Source organism: Danio aesculapii, chromosome 12 (assembly GCF_903798145.1).
Source record: "Danio aesculapii chromosome 12, fDanAes4.1, whole genome shotgun sequence".
NCBI lineage: Eukaryota > Metazoa > Chordata > Actinopteri > Cypriniformes > Danionidae > Danio > Danio aesculapii.
In genome coordinates this window covers 31,398,747-31,421,542 of record NC_079446.1, presented here as the reverse complement: position 1 = coordinate 31,421,542, position 22,796 = coordinate 31,398,747, and the positions used below count along the sequence as shown (strand labels likewise).

The 22,796-nt window shown below is 35.1% G+C and overlaps 1 protein-coding gene across 1 annotated transcript in view; it reads right to left on the bottom strand.

Moving 5' to 3' along the window:
* Positions 1 to 22,796, bottom strand: part of gfra1b (gdnf family receptor alpha 1b) — a 62,795-nt gene that overhangs the window by 17,284 nt on the left and 22,715 nt on the right. Inside the window, exons 4-6 of the mRNA XM_056470114.1 lie at positions 4,518 to 4,869; positions 4,186 to 4,295; positions 85 to 219 (exon numbers count right to left, since the gene is read on the bottom strand). Of these exons, the coding sequence (XP_056326089.1) occupies positions 85 to 219; positions 4,186 to 4,295; positions 4,518 to 4,869 (597 nt within the window). The remainder of the gene's footprint in view (positions 1 to 84; positions 220 to 4,185; positions 4,296 to 4,517; positions 4,870 to 22,796) is intronic.

Here is a 22,796-nt window from a genome sequence, read left to right as displayed (position 1 = left end):
CCTAATGGCCAAATTCTGTCAGTCAGCGCAGGACGCCATGTAGGCAATGACATGCAGAAGCAGCTGTGAATGAAGATTACTCACGGAGACAACGGTTGTTGGTGAAAAATTCGGTGAACTTGTCACACTCTGCTTTTCCGTTTCCGCTGTTGCTACAGTCGCACCAAGGTGACACGCTGATGCCAGGTGCGCGGAGGTAGTTCGGGGTCATCACCGTACCTGTGTTTCATAAGATAACATATATCAGTGTGGTGAAAACAGTACATTTCTGAGACGAACATTTAATTATTATAAAGTGCTCTTATTGTGGACACAAGTATTCACATTGTATACTCTTAAAAAAGAAGCTTCTTAAAAGGTTTTTATTGTACATTGAAATCTTTCTATTTACCATCATATTGTCCAGAAGAATTCTTTTATGCTGTAACAGTTCTTTATTTCCCGCCTTTTTGTTTTTCAAATCTGTAATATGATCATGCCTTGATTTTTAATTATTTAATTAGGACAGTAAGGTCTGACTTTGCTTAGACAAAAGTCTAGTCACATAACAGAAATAATGAACTGTATAGAATATAAAGTTATGGTGCAGTGGGAAAAGAATTAATATTGTGTATGACTCCCATGAGCTTGGAGGACTGCATCCATACATCACTGCAATGACTCAAATAACTTTTTAATAAAGTCATCTGGAATGGCAAAGAAAGCATTCTTGGAGGACTCCCAGAGTTCATTAAGATTATTTGGATTCATCTTCATTCATCTCCTCCGTCTTACCCCAGACATGCTCAATAATGTTCATGTCTGGTGACTGGGCTGGCCAATCCTGGAGCACCTTGACCTTTATTGCTTTCAGGAACTTTGATGTGGAGGCTGAAGTCTAAGAAGGAGCGCTATCCTGCTGAAGAATTTGCCCTCTCCTGTGGTTTGGGCAGCACAAATGTCTTGATACCTCAGGCTGTTGATGTTGCCATCCACTCTGCAGATCTCTCGCATGCTTCCATTCTGAATGTAACCCCAAACCATGATTTTTACTTCACCAAACTTGACTGATTTCTGTGAGAATCTTGGGTCCGTGCAGGTTCCAATATGTCTTCTGCAGTATTTGTGATGATTGGGATGCAGTTCAACAGAAAAATCGACCTTCTGCCACTTTTCCAAATAATCAACTACATGTCAAGTTATTATTTGTTGCTCTTACAACTGGGATCGACGACAAGACTGAAGGAAGTGTAGGATGTTCGAGTTACATTTATACTACTCACATTCATACTATATTGGACATACATTTCTAATGGTTGTGTAGTAAATTTATATTTAAATGTAGTACCTACTCGAGTAGTAGGCGATTTCGGACACAGCCAAGGTTTCTGGAGCTTGCACATCAACACTGTCAGCACTCTCTAAATTGGTGAGTTAATTATTAAAATGTCTATACTATTTAACTTTCAAAATATGTCTTATTTCCTACCAAGATTTAGTTTTTTCCTCTGTTTTTAGTTTAACAGAACATGTGACCAGCTCTGTTCAGGTGAGGATACTTTATCTTCACTGGGTAAGTGACTAAGATTTTTCTCTCAAATGTTACTTGGGTTTATGCATAAAAAAAGTCACCAAAAATATAACAGATACCCCATTATATTATTTTTTTAACAGTAACTTTATGACATGCTGTGGATTTTGACACTTTTGTCCATTCTAAACGTATCTAAACAAATGAAAGAAACACACTTCAAACGCATTTGTGTATTTGAGATGCTGTGAAAACTCACAGTATACCATCTGCAGAGAGCACTCAATGGTACTCAATTTAACTGAAATACACTCATAACACAAGACATAAAGGTGCCGTAGAAGATTATGAATACATTTTACAGGAACGTGGTCTTCATTTTGTGTATATATCCTATTTATTTTTTCAATGAGTTTGTTTGCTTGTTTTGTTTTACTTCATGTATTTATTCATATTTAATGTCTATTGTCATTTATTAATGTGTTCAGCTAATAACTGTTGTATGAGAACAGTCAGTTTTATTACAAGTTCACATCAATAAAATAAATGTAAATTCTTTACTGGTACAAGCTGTTGGGTATGTTTGATGTATTTTTATTTTTACTTTTTTTTTAATTATGAGAGCTTGTTGACTTGACAGATGATTAATAATAGTAATAATACATTAAGAAATATATTAATGCATGCTCATAATTTCCGTATTACTAATATTAATGCTAATATTTGTATTATTTTTTTATATACAGTATATATATTAGTAAAACGAGTATTCATTCATTCATTTTCTTTTTGGCTTAGTCCCTCTATTAATCTGGGGTCACCACAGCAGAATGAACCGCCAACTTATCCAGCATTTGTTTTATGCAGCGGATGCCCTTCCGGCTGCAACCCATCGCTGGGAAACAAATACACATTTATTCACACACTGGACTGTGGGGGAAACCGAAGAAAACCCACACGAACGCAGGGAGAACATGCAAACACAGAAACGCTGACTGACCCAGCCGAGGCTCGAACCAGCGACCTTCTTGCTGTGAGGCAACAGCACTACCTACTGCGCCACCTAAAACGAGTATTCATTCATTAATTCATCCATTTTCTTTTCAGCTTAGTCCCTTTATTAATCTAGGGTCACCAAAGCGGAATAAACCACCAACTTATCCAGCATATGTTTTACGCAGCGGATGCCCTTCCAGCTGCAACCCAACACTGGGAAACACCCATACACACCTGCATTCACACACATACAATACGGCCAATTTAGCTTATTCAATTCACCTATAGTGCATGTCTTTGGATTGTCGGGGACACCGGAGCACCCGGAGGAAACCCATGCGAACATGGGGAGAACATGCAAACTGCCAACTGACCCAGCTGGGGCTCGAACCAGCGACCTTCTTGCTGTGAGGCAACTGTGCTACCCACTGCACCACTGTGACGCCCAATACAAGTATTCATTATATTAATATTAGAATTATTACAAATATTTTTGAGGCCCATCAAATCATTTTGAAAGCAAGGTTGATTTGATTTATTTTATATCAAACAGAATATCATACACTTAAAACAATTCTTCAAACAAAGTACATTACATTATAATCAACAAAAATATTTACCTATCCGTATACACTTAAAAAAACTAATGAATTTAGTCAGTTTGAAAAGGAGCGGGATAAAGCGTAATCTTATTATTTTCCCCATCCCATTACCACATCATTCGTCTATCACAAATTTCTTATTTCTACTTTTACATATTTCTTATTTCTCTTTTCATCCTTTTTACATCTTTTACATATACAGTTGAAGTCAGAATTATTAGCCCCGCTGAGATTTTTTTTTTTTCTTTTTTAAATATTTCCCAAATGATGTTTAACAGAGCAAAGGAATTTTCACAGTATGTCTGATAATATTTTTTCTTCTGGAGAAAGTCTTATTTAGTTTTTCGGCTTGAATAAAAGCAGTTTTTAATTTTTTTAAAACCATTTTAAGGTCAACATTATTAGCCCCTTTAAGCTATAATAACTTGCCTAATTACCCTAACCTGCCTAGTTACCCTAATAAACCTAGTTAAGCCTTTAAATGTCACTTTAAGCTGCAGAGCAGTGTATTAAAAATATCTAGTCAAATATTATTTACAGTAATTATTATTATTATTATTATTATTAAATAAATTATTAGAAATGAGTTATTAAAACTATTATGTTTACAAATGTGTTGAAAGAATCTTCTCTCCTTTAAACAGAAATTGGGGGGAAAAATAAACAGGGGGGCTAATAATTATGACTTCAACTGTATATTCAACTCATTATTTGTACAATTCCTTATCCTTATCTTTATGGAACCTTAGGAAAAGCTTTTATTTACCATCAAAAGGGGGGTCTGCTAATGTTACAAGCCAAAGAACTTTAATAAATAACATTTTTCCTATTAATTTCTGTATTGACATCTATAATTGTACAGCTGACTCTGTACACACCAAACAACCCATAACAGTTTACCCATATCCCACTTCTCCAGCAGAAAAAGTGTTTTGCTATACATGAAACTTTTGACTAAGTACATAGAAGTAGTGCTCTAATTTGAAATGTACTATGGTAATGACATTTTCAGCCATGATACTACACTGCCAAATATTTTTTCTAAAAAGTATGACACACAATATCTTATCCACTCACCAATGAGCCCTGAATATGCCAACAGACAGTCAGCATAGTTTTCCTTCAGACACCCTGATATCGAGCGTGCCTCAGGTTGACAGTTAGTGAGGAAGTCAGCTAAACGAGATCTGCAAAAAAAATTAAGCAGGAATGAGCAAGATTCCATACAGCACATCTCATTAAAAAGACTCAGCACAAAGGTGACAGCCCGGCAGTCCTATTACTGTTACCATCTACCCCACGGACACTTCTTCTGGTTAAATAATTAACTCGCTGGAAAAGTATAGTGAACATCCCAGCACTTTTCTTCTTACTCAGTGACATGTTACACAAGCAGTCTTTCATCCTACCTGCAGATGTAGTTGGTCTTGCAGGAGGCTTGCAAGGAGAGACAGTTGGGTTTTTCCTTGTCCTCGTAGGAGCAGGCTGGCACGATGGTCTGACGTCTGCGCTCGGAGCAAGCCGAATGATCCCCGGAGGGGCAGGAGCAGAAAAGCATGCCATAGCTGTGCTTCGGTGGCACCTTGTCGAAGAACTGCCGCAGGGCCTTGTGGCACTTGCGCTTGTTACACACTTCAGTAGTGGAGACTCGACTGGTGCAGGGGCTGATGTACAAGGAGCGGTACTTCTTACATGTGTCATTCAGGTTGCAGGCCTTGGCGGCATTCAGGCAGTTGTTGTCCTTGGTAAAGGCCGCTTCACCTATGCAGGCAGAGAGATAGAGAGAGAGAGTTATGAACACTAGTGGCTGATTTTACTGATGCGAGCACTGTAAATGTCAGAGAACACTTGCTGAGAGTGGGGCAACTGTTGACCTTTTAGGACTGTGATCGTCCTCTGGCTAAAGTCGTGCCGAATGGCGTTCACAGAACTAGAGGCCATGTGTCATCCAGCATGTGGTCTGTGTGAGAGCAACAATACTACTAATTAATATTGACAAGTATGTATTTAAAGGACAATAAGTTCTCCTAACACAGCTTGATATGAAGACATACAGAATTATTAGCCCTCCCGAATTATTAGCCCCCCCCCCTGTATATGTTTTCCCCAATTTCTGTTTAATGAAAAGAGGATTTTTTTCATTCACATTTCTAAACATAATAGTTATAATGGCTAATTTCTAATAACTGATTTTCTTTCTTTCAATCTTTTATCTTGGCCATGATGACATTATATAATCATACCTGTCAACATTGGGATGTGAAAATAAGGGGTATGCCCCCATAAATAAACAGTTAAACGGTCAGTAATATGTATTATTATTACTATTTACAAATGATAGAATAAATAGTATACATTAGAAAAAGCTGCAAATAAATTAGCAAACAATTAAAATGAATAGCTATTATAAAGAAATTGAATTGTTATCAAATCTCATTATTCTTTTCTTTACTGTATAACTTACACATTCTGATTAAAGAGCAACAAATGAATCTTTCATTGAGATTTTTTAGTTGATTACATTAACAGAGGTGTCACTTTAAAAAATCTAACATTATAATGAAAGCATTCAATTCCTTTTCTAAGTTTTTATGATTATTTAAGACTAAATTAGTTGTGTTTGAAAGAAAACCCACCAAAATCGACATCTTTAGATATTATTATTATTATTAATTATGTTTATATGTTTGTTCAAACCGTTTAAACATGCACCCAAAACTCAGACTTTCGCTCTGCTTCAAATCGCATGTACAGAATCCGTTTGGGAAACAGCATCTATTTATCCCTACAGAGCACGTCAGCTGACAGTCACGCACCGCTACATCAACTGACTTTGAGGATTGCATATGAGGGGCAACGGCACCTGTGGAATGGAAAGGAATCCCTCTGTTTTTATATTTATTTCGAAGGCTGCTTCCGAAATCACATACTTCCATACTATATAGTATGCTAAAAACAGTATGCGAGATGAATTATTATAAAATTATTATAAAAAGCTTATCAGTATAGGTATATATATCAGTATAGGTATTATGAAGAAATACAAATAATGTATAGTTTTATACATTGTATTTATCTTTTTTAAAAATAGCTTAAATTAGCAAATAAAACACAAGGTACTGTAGGCCTACTGGGCCAAAAGGGGATGCCTCTCAGAACATTTTAGAAGCTGTCATTCATTCATTCTCACCATACTTAAGGTCTTGGTCCCTTGTTTATCCTCATAGCATTCGTGTGGGATAAAAGAACGGCATCTTAACTTAACAGTTGCCGTGTAATGTATAGTAAATCAGACTCATTCAAAGTAGCGTCACATGCACGAAAAAACGTTATGAATGCATGTTACACTTCCGACTGTGCAGTGTGCTTTCTTTTTCTTATGATGCTGAGTTTTGAAGTAAGGGACGTTTTCATTTGCCATTCACTGACAGTCGGAGAGGCTCATCCAGTTCATCAAACTCCATCTTTTAAAATGAAATCGAAAGCGGATTAAAACAGTCTTCTCATAAAAGCCGGTGTATCAGCGCACTGCTACATTTGAAAACATATGATTCGTTTCGCGCCTTCTGATTGGTTCTCCGGATATAGCGGCTTTTGCTGTCAAAGGCAAGTGGCATTTAGCGGCTTTTGCATACAAACTGTTATTTCTGAATAAGCTGGCCCTGGGATTTAGAGGATTTGAAGCAAATCTATTCATTGAACATGTACTAGGTGCCTAAAGCATTTGCTCAATGTCATTAGCTCATTTTTTGCCGAAAGTGGCGTTTAGCGGCTTTTGCATCTGAACTCTTCATATACAGTATAATAGTTAGTCTGAATAATAGACAGAATATAGTATAAGTAAGGTTAGTATATACAATTTTTCATGTCCTACTGAACATCCGCCAAGTTGATAAGGTTACATGACCAACTAGTATCAGTTATATAGCTTAACTGCCATTCACAAATCCTCTGTTGCAGCCCCACATGTGTACTCGACTTTCGGTTGTAGATAATTTGAGTACTTTTTTTTCAGATACTTCAGAATTAATACACAATTTTTTGTGCGTACTGATTTTCAATTACTCTGTCTAATGGAACCATAATTTTGTGCTTTCACTTACAGCAAGAGTGGCTTGACCAATGGTGCATGCTTGGGACGGACCCATGTGCTTAACAAACCAATGGCAGAGTGTCCAGGAAACAGTGATTTTCTTATTTTTCACTGTCCATGCTAATTGCAATTTATATACTGTTTAATATTCTAGATGAACACATACGTTTTTTTTTTGCGTGTATGTAATGCATTTATATATCATCATTAATCCAATGTATCATCGTTACTCAATAATACACTCATACCGGCCACTTTATTAGGTACACCAGTCCAACTGCTCGTTAACGCAAATTTCTAATCAGCCAATCACATGGCAGCAACTCAATGGATTTAGGCATGTAGACATGGTCAAGACGATCTGCTGCAGTTCAAACCGAGCATCAGAATGGGGAAGAAAGGTGATTTAAGTGACTTTGAACTGAGAATTTCAGAAACTGTTGATCTACTGGGATTTTCTCACACAACCATCTCTAAGGTTTACAGAGAATGGTCTGAAAAAGAGAAAATATCTAGTGAGCGGCAGTTCTGTGGGTGCAAATGCCCTGTTGATGCCAGAGGTCAGAGGAGAATGGCCAGACTGGTTCGAGCTGATCCAACCCGGAACTAGTAAGGTGGCTGGTGAGTGTATATTATCATTTTTACTTGATGGAATATATATCATAATTACTCCAATTCTAGTCAAATAATATATCAGAAATTGTCATTTGCAGCTGCTCAAGTAACGTTATTGTTAACAATGTGCAAAAAACTACAGCATAATAATCATAATAATAATCATAATAATAATAATGTTTAAAAAAAAGCAGTTATTACTAGCACTAAATGTTGTACATAAACGTTTATCAACACATCACGGATTTATGGTGTGTGTGAAAATAAAACCACATGAATGCTATTTTTTATTTATTTATGGTTGTTTCTTCAACAGAACCCACACATAATGCCTGAAGCACAAGACTCTTTTTAACCCATTTCCAACCAAGAACCGACATCCTGCAGAGCATTGCAATCAAGCATCTAAACACGGTTTTATTTTTGTTTAACGTTCAAATGTTTTTGCCTCAAGATTTTCTCTCTCAGCTTCTCCTTTTGTTCCCTTGCTCTCTATCTACACGGCATTCAAGTCTCCTGAACAAACAACCTCAGGTGAATCCTTCACTCTCACACATGAATAAGTTCACAACCCCGAAACTCTGTTTGCCTTTTATTTCTCTTCTCTAAGCTGTCTGCTTGCTTTAACACATTTCTATAAGAACACTTACGATGACAGACTCTTCAGCTATAGAGAAAATACAATATTGGAATTCCCTGTACGTTGTGCTGAGCATTAGAAAGAGAGCTTTGATCACGCACAATGACCACTCTTAAAGTTTATTTTGTGATGATTATCGGAATCTGCACATTATTTTTTTAGTAACATGTTTAATAACGTTTCTTCCAAATTTCCAATAACAAAATAGTCATTTAGAGGATTCTAAATAATAATTAGACAGAATAACAAATGTTTTTGTACGTTGCAATTGAAAATCAGCGAATATTTTTTTAGGAATTTAGGATTGTTGATTGTTCAAAAAGATATTTTGAAGAATGTTGGAAATCGGTAATTGTTGACATCAATAGGAAAACAAATATGGTAGTGATTGGAACAAGTCATGGAAGAGTTAATGATGATAATTTTAATTTCCAGTTTTGTTTTCAAAATATTGATGATCCCTTTAAATCTTCTGAAGTTTTGGTAGTCTGTTGTCGAAAATCAATATGAACGTCTGAAAACATGGCACCTTTTTTGTTATAAATATAAAAAAATCACAAATCCAGAGAAATTAATGACATTTCGTCCAAATTTCCAATAACAATATTGTCATTTAGAGCATTTTAGAGCGTTTTTTTTTAGGAATTTAGGATTGTTGATTGTTCAAGAAGATATTTTAAGGAATGCTGGAAACCAGTAACCATAGAGTCCAACAGTATAGGAAAACAAATATGGTAGTGATTGGAACAAGTCAAGGGGAATAAATGACAGAATTTTTATTTTTAAAATATTCATGATCCCTTTAAATCTTCTGAAGTTTTGGTATTCTGTTGTCGAAAATCAAAATGAACGTCTGAAAACATGGCACCTTTTTATTATAGATAAAGATAAATCATAAATCCAGAGAAATTAATGACATTTCTTCCAAATTTCTAATAACAGTATTGTCATTTAGAAGATTGTTAGTAATAAATGCACAGAATAAGGAATGTTTTTGTAAGTTGCAATTGAAAATCAGCATTTATTTTAGGAATTTAGAATTGTTGATTATTCAAGAAGATATTTTGAAGAATGTTGGAAACCGGTGACCATTGACACTCATAAGAAAAACAAATATGGAAGTCATTGGAACATGTCAAGGGGCAGCAAATGATGACACAATTTTAATTTCCATTTTTGTTTTTAAAATATTCATGATCTCGTTAAATCTTCTGTAGTTTTAAGAAAAAGAATATGAACGTTTAAAAACATGGCACCATTTTTGTAATATATACAAATAAATCATGAATCCAGAGGAATTAGGAACTTTAAAGGTGTTAGAGTTTAAAGGGTTAAAGTTCATTTTTACAACAATACCACAGTATAGCAAACCTACTGCTGCGTTTGATCCTGTCATTTTTCTGATTTTTGATACAGAAACCTACGCTGCAATCTGGGATTCTTCCGCCGTTTGCTATTAAAGGAAGGAGCAGCAAAGACTATTATGTATGGGAGTTTGTCAGTGACTGTTACAGTTCATATGGACCAGTTTCTTCTTCCTTCAGATCACGTAAGTGTTATTAAAATTGTTGCCTCGTTTTATGTAGTTTGCAAAATATGTATTTAATTGCGGGTTGTCACTTGTAATCGCTCCGTGCGGCTTGTAATAATTAATCTATTATAGATCAGTGCTTATACTGTATCTCTCAGGTTAAATCTTTATGGGGCTGTTCACATATTGCGTCCAAATCCACGTTGAAAACGCGACGCGTGCTTCTGTCTTTACCAATTTAAATGCGTTTCTGAACTTGTGATCTTTTGCCATTTGTTATTGCTATGGACACCATCAGCTGTTCCTCACACTCACGGAGGGGTTAATTTTCAAAATAGTTCAGCTTTTGCCTCTGTGTGGATTAATACTAAATGTGTGTCGTTGTTATTACTTGGGGTTGTGGTTAAGAGTAGAGTAATATGCTGGTGTTTAACAGCATTGCTTTATTGCAATCCTGCATTGGGCTCTCACATACTACTTCATAACCGGGGTGGGCGTTTCTCTCCATCTTGCGCTGAACCCAGTCGACCAATCACAACACACTGGGTCATCGGACCAATTGCAGCTGATTAGCCTCACACAAAGGAGGGGTTTTGAACAAATAAATCACTGAACGAATCATATGGGAGTTGTTGGGATTATTAGGCAATAATAAATGCATATTATAAGACAAGTGTTTTGTAAACTTGAGTGCCTAATCAGCCTGTTATTGGAGACCCCCAAAACCCAAAAATGTTTTCAATGCATAATAGGGGCTCTTTAATAACCGTTCTTTAAAAGACGTTCTTTTCTCTCTACTGCTTCTCGCATCAGTAACTCAGCGTTTATTTATTTATTTATTTATTTATTTATTTATTTATTTATGTTTTTGGTTTGTTTTTTAAATGCGCTGCAGCTCTTGCATGTGCATGGAAGGCTGCATTTTGCAATTATGTGTTTTGATGAGGAATTTGTGCTTATTGTGGGCTTTCGTGAGCTGCTTGGATGTGATTAAATTTGAACGCAGCCTCGATCCTTGAGGTTAATCACCTATTACAAAAGCCATTACTTACGTTTGACAAGCACGTTGACATGAGGCTGAAGGTTGCTGGAGGGATGTTTAATAGTTGATTAGAAGTTGCAGTCATGTTCATATTCTACACTGATCCCGCAGCCTCACTTATAAACAACACAATATTTATTTATTACGGTACATCATTAAAATAATGACGGATACTCTACAAACACAGGACATTCAATGGCTGAAAAAAACATATCAGACTAAGTGTCAGATATTATATTATATTATATTATATTATATTATATTATATTATATTATTTTATATTATATTATATTATATTATATTATATTATATTATATTATATTATATTATATTATATTATATTATATTATATTTTATTATATTATATTATATTATATTATATTATATTATATTATATTATATTATTTTGTATTATATTATATTATATTATATTTTATTATATTATATTATATTATATTATTTTGTATTATATTATTTTGTATTATATTATATTATATTATATTATATTATTTTATATTATATTATATTATATTATATTATATTATATTATATTATATTATTTTGTATTATATTATTTTGTATTATATTATATTATATTTTATTATATTATATTATATTATATTATTTTGTATTATATTATTTTGTATTATATTATATTATATTATATTATATTATATTATATTATATTATATTATATTAATTATATTATATTATATTATATTATATTATATTATATTATATTAATTATATTATATTATATTATATTATTTCATATTATATTATATTATTTCATATTATATTATATTATACTATACTATATTATATTGTATTATATTATATTGTATTATATTATATTATATTATATTATATTATATTATATTATATTATATTATATTATATTATATTTATTATATTATATTTATTATATTATATTATATTATATTATATTATATTATATTATATTTATTATATTATATTATATTATATTATATTATATTATATTATATTATATTTATTATATTATATTATATTATATTATATTATATTATATTATATTATATTTATTATATTATATTATATTATATTATATTATATTATATTATATTATATTATATTATATTATTTTATATTATATTATATTATTTTATATTATATTATATATCCCAAATCAGTAAAAAGTTAGGACAGTATGGGAAATGCAAATAAAAAAGAAAGTAGTGATTTCCAAATTTACTTTGACTTGTATTTCATTGCAGACAATCTGAACTCAAAATATTTCATGTTTTGTCTAATCAACTTCATTTAATTTGTAAATATACATCCTTTCCTGTCATTCAGACCTGCAATCCATTCCAAAAAAAGTTGGGACAGGAGCAGTTTAGGGCTAGTAATCAGGTTAATTGGTAAATAATGCTGTGATTTGAAGCAGGTGATGTCAACAGGTGATTGTAATTATGATTTGGTACAAAAGCAGCATCCAGGAAAGGTCTATTTCTTTAGGAGCAAAGATAGGCTAAGGATTGCCAACAAATAAAAAGTATTGACATTTTTAAACACAATGTTCCTCAAAGACAGATAGGAAGACATTTACTGTAGGTATTTCTCCTTCAATAGTGCATTACATAATTAAACGATTCAAGGAATCTGGAGAAATGTCAATGCGTAAAGGACAAAGGTGCAAGCCTAAGCTGAACAACCGTGATCTCAGATCCCAAAAATCATTATTCATCTACAGTACAGATCATTTCAATGTGGTCATATCATTGGCCCATGAACAGTTCCTGCTTGTTATCAAACTATTTCATAACTGTAACAAGAGGCAATTCCATAACTTAATGTTAACACAGCCGTCATAACATTATTTATCAATATGTGGCTCTTTTTGGATTCTCGGAAGCTATAGAAATTAAAAATGTAAAACAGGAAATGTATCTGGACCATTGTTTTTGTTTACATTGCTCAAAATGGGGGCGACACAGTGGCTCAGTAGGTAGTGCTGTCGCCTCACAGCAAGAAGGTTGCTGGGTCAGTTGACGTTTCTGTGTGGAGTTTGCATGTTCTCCCTGTGTTTGCGTGGGGTTCCTCCAGGTGCTCCGGTTTGCCCCACAGTCCAAAGACATGTGGTACAGGTGAATTGGGTAGGCTAAATTGTCCGTAGTGAATGAGTGTGATTGAGTGTGCGTGGATGTTTCCCAGAGATGGGTTGTGGCTGGAAGGGCATTCGCTGCGTAAAACAAATGCTGGATAAGTTGGCGGTTAATTCCGCCATGGCGACCCCAGATTAATAAAGGGACTAAGCCAACGAGAAAATGAATGAATGAATGAATGCTCAAAATGGTCTATAAGTGATATCATCACATGGGCTCAGAACTACTTTGGCAAACCTTTGTCAAGTACCACAATACATAGTTACATCAACAAATGCCAGTTAAAACTGTACTGTGCCAAAAGGAAGCCCTAAGTTAACAGTGTCCATAAGCGTCATTGACTTCTCTGGGCTCGGAGACATCTGGGATGGACCATTACACAGTAGAAACATTTACTGTGGCCAGATGAATCATTATTTCAGGTACTTGTTGGGAGAAATGGAAACCGTGTGCTCCGAACCAAGAAAGAAAAGGATCATGCAGACTGTTACCAGTCCAAAAACCAGGGTCTGTCATGGTATGGGGTTGTGTCAGTGCCTTTGGCAAAGGTAACTTGCACTTCTGTGATGGCACCATTGATGCTGAAAAGTACAAAGAGATTTAGGAGCACAATATGCTGCCTTAATTTTCCAGGGATGCCCATGCATATTTCAGACAATGCAAAACAAAGTTCTGGCTGCGGAGGATACAGATACTTGGCTGGCCTGCCTGCAGTCGCGACCTGTCTCCAATAGAGAATGTGTGGGGCATTTTAAAGCGTAAAATGCAACAATGTACTGTTGCAGACTTTGAACTATGCACTTTGAAAAAATAACAAATGGGTTGTTTCATCCCAGTTTTGGGTTAAATATGGAGAAACCCAACTGTTTAGTTTATTTTTTAAATTATATTGTTGGATTGGTCCACATTTTATGCAAATTTGGGTTGACACAGAGGCTTTGCCATATCCTCATGCCTGTAAATAATGTAATTGTGTTTTTTTCCTCCTCAGTGCATTGAGTGTGTGTGTATATAATGACCTCAGCTTATGCTCTCCAGTGTCTTTTGTTTGCCAGAGGCTACTTGGACTGCGATCCTGGCTGTGTGCATTTCAGAGAGCTCCAGTGTGCCATCAAATAATGAGCAACTGTGTGTGTGTGTGTGTGTGTGTGTGTGTGCGTGTGTGTGCGTGTGTGTGTTGATGTGGCCTTGTGCTCAGGCAGCAGGGCTCTGTTGTTTATTGCTCTTTGAGTGCAGGAGAATAATAAGTGAGACTTCAGTCTCTTCCTTAAGTGGCCTGAGAGATTGGAAGCTGCAGACACAGAAAGTGCTGATGGCAGAGACCTGGAGCTTTTCTGCCGGATGCTTAATAATCTCACAGCTTTCCTCCAATCCAATAAAAACACATGCCACTGCAGCAAATCAAATCATACCAGGACTCAACCTCCATAATTGATCTCCACTCTGTGTTGCTCTGCATCTGCTGCTCTCTCTCTCACTCTCTCTCTCTCTGTCTCTGCCATCTACACACTCTCGCTTTCTTCTTGCCTTTTCATCCATCTCTGTTTATTCCCTACACTTTTCTTTTTTTTTTCATTCTTCCTTCTTCCATGCTTGCTTTCTTCTTCATGTCTTTTTATTTGCCTTTTTCTTAATCTAATTTCATTTTTTTCTTTCTTTCTTTGCTTATTATTCCAATTAGTTTTTATTTCTATTTTACTATTTCTATTTAAAATAAATTTCCCGCTTGTTCTCAATTTCCTCCTTTTTCCCCAGTTCTTTTCCATTCTTCCTGCCTTGTATTTTGCCCTTTATTTCCTCTTTTTCCTTTCTTTTAGTTTCCTTTTCTTTGCATTTCTTTTTTCTTTGTCCATTTAATTTTTTATCATTCGTCTTGTCTCTCCTAGTTTCTTCTTTCTCCTTGCTTCCCCTCCTTCTTACTTTATTTTTCTTAGTTTACTACTTTCATTCTTTTATTTTCCGTCTATTTTTCCTATTCTCTTTCTTCATTATCCTTCCTTAATTTTCTTTCTCTCTCCTTATCATATAATTTCACTTGATTTTCTTTTTTCTTTCTTGTTTCATTTAATATTTGTTTGTAATTTCTTCTAATTTTCTAAATTTACTTTAAATTTAAACTCTTTCTTTCTTTCTTTCTTTCTTTCTTTCTTTCTTTCTTTCTTTCTTTCTTTCTTTCTTTCTTTCTTTCTTTCTTTTTCTTTCCAGTTTTTCTAGTTTTTTTCTTTTCAGTTTCTTTCTATATTTATTTTCTCTCCATCCTTACTATTTTTAAATAGTTTTACATTACTTTTATTTCCCCTTCTTTTGTCCTCTATTCCTCTCTCCCTTCTTCTTTATTCTTATTTATCTTTACTTTTTATTATTTTATTCATTCCACCCTTTTGTTTCCTTCTTTTACTTAATTTCTTAATTTCCATCCTTTCTATTTTTTTAGCATTTTATCATCTTTTATTTCCCCTTCATTCTCTCCTCTCTATTATTCCCTTCTTTCTTCTTTATTGTCCTTAATTTTCCTTCCTCTATTTTTTATTATTTACTTCTTTCCATCTTGCTACATTTCCTTGCTTCAGCTCTCCTTCTTTTTGATTTCTCCTTGGTTCCTCATTCCTTTATCTCTTCTTTTGCTTTCCGTCATTCTTTCTATTTGTCTTTTGTTTATTCTATTTCTCTTTCTTATTTTCCATTTCCTTTCTTTCTTCTGTCCTTTCACTTCATTTTCTTTGTTTCTTTTCATTCTCGAGTCTAATTTCTTTTTCACAATTCCCCTTTTTGTTTTATTCTGTCTTCCTTTCTTTTTGTCCTACTTTACTTTTTCTTTCATTACAAGTTTTTCCTCCTTTTACTCTTTTTTTGGTTTCTTTCTTTCTTTCTTTCTTTCTTTCTTTCTTTCTTTCTTTCTTTCTTTCTTTCTTTCTTTCTTTCTTTCTTTCTTTCTTTCTTTCTTTCTTTCTTTCTTTCTTTCTTTCTTTCTTTCTAGTAACATTTCTCATCAAATTCCTTTACGACTACATTATCAGATCTGTTCTGTTTTTATAGCACTGTTTGTGTTCTCTATTTTAAAGCGGGAAAAAACAAACATTGGAGAAACTTCAATGAAACATAAACTGAGAACTCCATTAAGTCTCATGAGCTGCGAAAGAGTAATAAAATCTCTCTTTGCTTAGTTCAAAGTATAGGGTGATTCTTCTAAGAAATTAAGCTAATGAGTTGATCGGACCGGAACCTTTTATCAATTAATGAAAGTGCTGTCGCAGCACAATGAGGGTTTGTGAGAAGATGAACCCTCTCTGACCATCTCTGGGCTGTTTAATAAAGAGAGAACTGCTAGTTAAACAACAGTGTGAGCTCTGTGTAAAAAGACTATCCGCTTAAACGGCTGTCCAGGGACCTTTAATGGCCCTCTGAAGTGATGCCTGCCAATGGCTGAACTCTGGAGCAGCGCTTTAAGGGAATTAACCAGTCCAATTGATATTTGAAAATATCCAGTGGATGCAGAGTCTATTGATTTATTGATGGGTGTCTCTTACCCAAAAGGAATTAATGAACGCGCTGATCCGTGTATGTTTACAGAGCTGATCCATCTGGAGCCGAAGCAGCTTTCCATGAAAAGAGCGGCAGTTTGAAGAAGCGTCCATCAAGCGACTGACGAGGTGAAAAGCTGAACATCTTTATAATGAAATTTACATTAGCTGACTTCTCTCCAGTGATCATGCAATCAAATGTCTTCGAGATGAGGATGAAATGATAGCGGGCTTCGCAAACACGCTTTCAATTAACTTCCTCTCAGTGCGTAGTCCTTAGTCAAACAAGGATGGGTATGTTGCTTCATCAAGCAGTATTTTTGTAGTAAAATAACAAATATTTAAATGTCAGACCTGCTGTGTGTTTTTGATATTAATCCAATATCAATAGTGGTAACTTGCCTAGGGTAATTAATTACATCTAAAAATATGTAATTATATATCAATGGCAAAATTATTTGCCCTCTTGCCATTTTTTAATTCCTTTTTATCTATTTCTCAAGTGATGTTTATTGGTAAGTAAATGTTCACGGTATTTCCCATATTTCTTTTTATTCTGGAGAAAGTATTATTTGTTTTAGTTTGACTGGAATAAAATCCGTTTTTAAATTTGTTAAAACAATATTTTAGCTCAATATTATTAGCCCCCTTAAGAAATATATTTTATCAGTTGGCTACAGAACAAATCACTGTTGTTCATTTGCTTAATTAACTTCAGAGTTAACCTAATTAACCTATGGCCCAATCCCAATTGCACCCCGTACTTCTTCCCCTTACTCCTACCCCTTGTTTTATTCGTTCAAGTGATATAATGTGAATTTATATAGCGCATTTATTGTGTATGGCTACACACACAAAGCACTTCACAGTTATGAGGGTCTCTCTATGCCACCAACAGTGTGTGTTCACTTGGATGATGCAATGGCAGCCACAGGACAATGGGGCCAGTGCGCTCATAACCTAGGCTGGTTTAAGCTGTATTTTCAGTAGGGACGAGTGAGTGTATGTGCTGCTTAAATAGTGTGTGTAATCGGTCCTTGACAATCCTCCGGTGGTGTGTGTGCAATCAGTCAGAATGAGAAACGTGTGTGTGAGTAGAGTGCATGTATGGAGATGTAGTCCATGAAATGGCGGTTTTGTAGTCCGTTAGTGATAGTGCGTGTTTTTCAGCGATCTATAGAGTTAAGATCGCTGGTGATCGTGACAACATCTAAAATGAAAATGAAAAGTCACTCATTTATACTAAATGACACATAGCAAAATAAACTATTCAACGTACTCATTGTATAAATCATGTTTAACTTTAACTGTTGTTCAGTAATACCCTGTAGCATATTTTACTGCCACAGTTTTCCCTGTGTTTTTTGTGGTTTTGGTGACACTATATGTTAGTTTACGCTAGGGATTGTGAACTGCTGACCTCTCACAGGCTGAGGTAATGTACACTAGTCAGTTCCTGCCATTGCCGTTAGCTTAGTATGATCTCAAATAATGACCAGAGCCAGAGGGATTTGAGGGTCATTGATACTTCAGTGGTACAGTGAAATTCCAGCAATGTCTTGGAGATTTAGCTGCTATTGTTACAGTGACAATGGAGTGAGTCCCATGGCTGCTGGATGTCTGACTGTGTGTTTTGTAAGTGAGAGTCTGAAAGCTCTTAGGAGCTAAACACTTTGTGCTAAAGAGAGTAAATGATGACTAGCGGCTATATGTGTGTGTAGCTGTGTGTAGCTGTGCATGTCCAACCGCCAAGCAATTAAACTGCATAAAATCTCCCGAGTGTAATTAATATAGAGTACAGTGTTGATGGCTTTCAATCCGGAAAAAAAATCAATGTCTAATAAGACATAAAACTGGTATTTGATGTTTTACCATCAACAACTGCCAAGTAATTTCCCTCTGGGGCTCTGCCTTCAATTTACATACATTAGCAGTAAAACATACAAGCCACTATTTATTAATCTGTGAGGAAATGGAGCCAAGACTGAGGCATTAATAAATTGGAAATGAAAAAGCAATGCATGTGGGGTGTAAAATGAGCACTCGCTGAGTGCCAAATGTCAAAATTGCCTTTGGCAACTAAATAATACACAGATACTAGTCTGGTTGCTTTATGAGGAACTACAAGACATGACATGATTTAATCTGAACTGAAAGAATGAACATCTGACCTTCAATAATGGGAGAGATTTAAATTGAAGGTCTGTTTTGTTTAGTTTTCATTCATAGGTGTGGTTTTAAATTTTTAAAGACTGAAACGTATAGGGATGGGTTCAACTGATTTGTTAACCCAGGCTCATTCGAAAAGTGTTACTCTGCTTCGACAAGTTTTGACAAAGCCACAAAAACTGGGTGTCTGGGTGAAATGATACAATTTACAATATTTATAATTACAGGAGCACATAATCTAATAATAAAGCTTTTTAAAAAGTAAAACATTTTGTGTGCACTGGAAAATGTAATAAGTTGACCTTACTTAGAAAAATTAAGTAAGCTAATTGCCTTAAAATCTCTAAGTAAAGTATTGTATTAATTTTAAGAGAGCATAACTCAAAACAGTTTGTATTAACAACTTCTAAATAAAGTAAACGTCAGTACCGTTGACTCAAAATAGTTAGTTGTGTTAAATTCTTATTAAGTGTTCACATTAATAGGAAAACATTAGGAAACCGATTGCTTTAAAATTATCAAGTAGCTGAACTGAGACATTTAAGTAAAGACAAAAACCTATGCCTTCCTTACCTACTCACTTCCAGGGCCATTTATATCACCATGTTGGTGTTTCATAACATCTCATTTTTACGAGGTGAGTCGTCAGTCCAATGCTCAACCACCAACCAGGACATACACACATACACTACAGACAGTTTAGCTTACCCAATTGACCTCAGAAATAACAGAAATGCCAACTGACCCAGCCAGGGCTTGAACCAGCGAACTTTGAGAGGCTTTGTGAGGCTACCCGCTGCGGCACCTGCTTCCTCGGTTTCCTTATCACCATTCTCTATCATTAACATTAACAAGTCAAGATTACTTGAATTCATTTAGTTTAACAACTTAATGTGCTAAAAGGTCAGGATTACTTAAATATAGTAACATAATTAGTTAACTGCACTCATTGTTTTTAGTGAGATCAGCTCTTGCTTTTTACAGTGTTCTTTAACAATGCAAAAAAAAACTCAAACACTTTAACTTTCTGCATGATTTGCAAAGGAATATGTTTGTGTCACATATCTATTTGTCTACTATACTTTTCTGGCATAGTTCGCTCGATGGCTTACATGGTATTTTTATACAGTTACAGTTACAAAAGTTGTACTGTATTTGCAATTTATTTTATTTATTTATTTGTCCCATGAAAAATGCTTCAGCAAAAGAGCAAAACCATGTGAAAACAAGATAAATTATGAGGTTGTTTCAACAGACTTAAATTTAGGTTTAGATTTACAGTAGTTTTATGTAGCATATTTATATTTTTTTACCATAAACATCGCCCTCTTGTGGACATGTCATCTGAAAAATTCAGCAAAATGTACCAAGAGCAATGTAACTTTTTCAGAAACATAGCCAGGACAAAATATTTACAATGAGTCTTGTTTGGAATGCACACATTAGCACATGATTAGACGAGACAAACAGAGCACACACATGCAAACTCAAGAGCTTTTGGTAACTAGTTTCATCAACTGTTACAAATTAAAGCCTTTGGCCTTTATATTTGTTTTTATTTAGTTTAGTTTTTTATTTATTGGCCCTTCTGTTCTAGATTAACTTATTATAAAGACTATTGCAATGATATACGCATGTATCATGGAAAAAAAGTCTTCTTTGTCAGTAATTTACTTTTAAGATCTTTATGACTGCCATGTTTCAGCTAATGCATAAAAACATACAACATCCAGTTGGTGAAGCTTGCTTGCTCTGATTGGCTATTGCAGATAAATATTAAACACGCCGCGATTGGGAGCAGTTAAATAATCATACCACACCACAATTTGTAACACAAACACTATAGAGTTATGACATTCTATCTTGCCGAGTGTGCCAGTCTTAGCTGTGTTAATGCATGTTTTGAAATACCACATGAGAAATGAGTGAAGGGAACAGCAGATTTTGAACAAAAATTCCCAGATGGTGGTTTTGGACTTGCAAAAAAAGATTTAATGCGAATAAGTGAATTTAGAAACGCATTTCCTGAAAAACTCTGAAGCAAACACCCATGCGACCAATCAGCTGTTTCTGATGGTCCTTTGTTTACTGTTGGTTACGAGGTTACCATAATATTTCAATCAGCCCCTCTAATTTGATGAAATTGCACCTAATTTTATTATTATTATTTTTGGTGAAGTTTGAAAAGGGGTGACGCGGTGGCGCAGTAGATACTGCAGTCGCCTCACAGCAAGAAGGTCTCTGGTTCGAGCCTTGGCTGGGTCAGTTGGCATTTCTGTGTGTGGAGTTTGCATGATCTCCCTGCATTCGCATGGGTTTCCTCCGGGTGCTCCGGTTTCCCCCACAGTCCAAAGACATGTGGTATAGGTGAACTGGGTAGGCTAAATTGTCTGTAGTGTATGAGTGTGAATGAGTGTGCATGGATGTTTCCCAGAGATGGGTTGCAGCTGGAAGAGCATCCGCTGCGTAAAACATATGCTGGATAAGTTGGCGGTTCATTCATGGGGACCCCAAATTATTAAATGGACTAAGCCGAAAAGAAAATGAATGAATGAATGAATGAATGAATGAAGTTTGAAAATATTTGCTTCATGCTAGGATGGAAAACCAGCAATTGACTGTTTTGCCTGAGATCCAATTTTAATTAATTGTCATTGTCCCTGGTGTACTTGTTCTCTGTTCTCTTGAGTATGATTACATGTTAAAAATATGCAAAGGGGAAAATTGTTGAATACATATGAAATTATTGTATGATAATACATTTTGTTCATAGATATATAATATGGTACTATCACAGTATTAATATGCAATTAAATTTATTACTAATTACTACTATTATTATTATTATTACAATAATTTTTTGGATAACTGATTTTATCATTTCATGGCAACATAGGGCATAATTTATTTATATTGTATTTATACACTCACTGGCCACTTTATTAGGTACACCTTTCTAGTATCGGGTTGGACCCCCTTTTGCCTTCAGAATGCCTTAATCCTTCATGGCATAGATTCAACAAGGTACTGGGAATATTCCTCAGAGATTTTGTCCAAATTGACATGATAGCATCACGCAGTTGCTGCAGATTTGTCAGCTGCACATCCATGATGCAAATCTCCCATTCCACCACATCTCAAAAGTGCTCTATTGGACTGAGTTCTGATGACTGTGGAGGCCATTTAAGTACAGTGAACTCATTGTCATTTTCAAGAAACCAGTCTGAGATGATCCGCACTTTATGACATGGTGCGTTATCCTGCTGGAAGTAGATTGGTACACTGTGGTCATACAGAGAAGGACATGGTTAGCAACAATACTCAGGTAGACTTTGGCGTTGACATAATGGTCAATTAGTATTAATGGGCCCAAAGTGTGCCAAGAAAATATCCCCACACCAATACACCAAATCCAGCCTGAACCGTTGATACAAGGCAGGATGGATCCATACTTTCATGCTGTTGACTCCAAATTCTGACTTTACCATCCGACTGTCGCAGCAAAAATTGAGACTCATCAGACCAGGCAATGTTTTTTCCAATTTTCTATTGTCCAATTTTGGTGAGCCTGTGTGAATTGTATCCTCAGTCTCCTGTTCTTAGCTGACAGGAGTGGCACCTGGTGTGGTCTTCTGCTGCTGAAGCCCATCTGCCTCAAGGTTCGACGTGTTGTGTGTTCAGAAATGCTGCATACCTCAATTGCAACGAGTGGATTTGAGTTACTGTTGCCTCTCTAGAAGCTTAAACCAGTCTGGCCATTCTCCTCTGACCTCTGGCATCAACAAGGCATTTGCACCCACAGAACTGCCGCTCACTGGATATTTTTTCTTTTTCTGACCATTCTCTGTAAACCCTAGAGATGGTTCTGTGTAAAAATCCCAGTAGATCAGCATTTTATGAAATATTCAGACCAGCCCGTCTGGCACCAA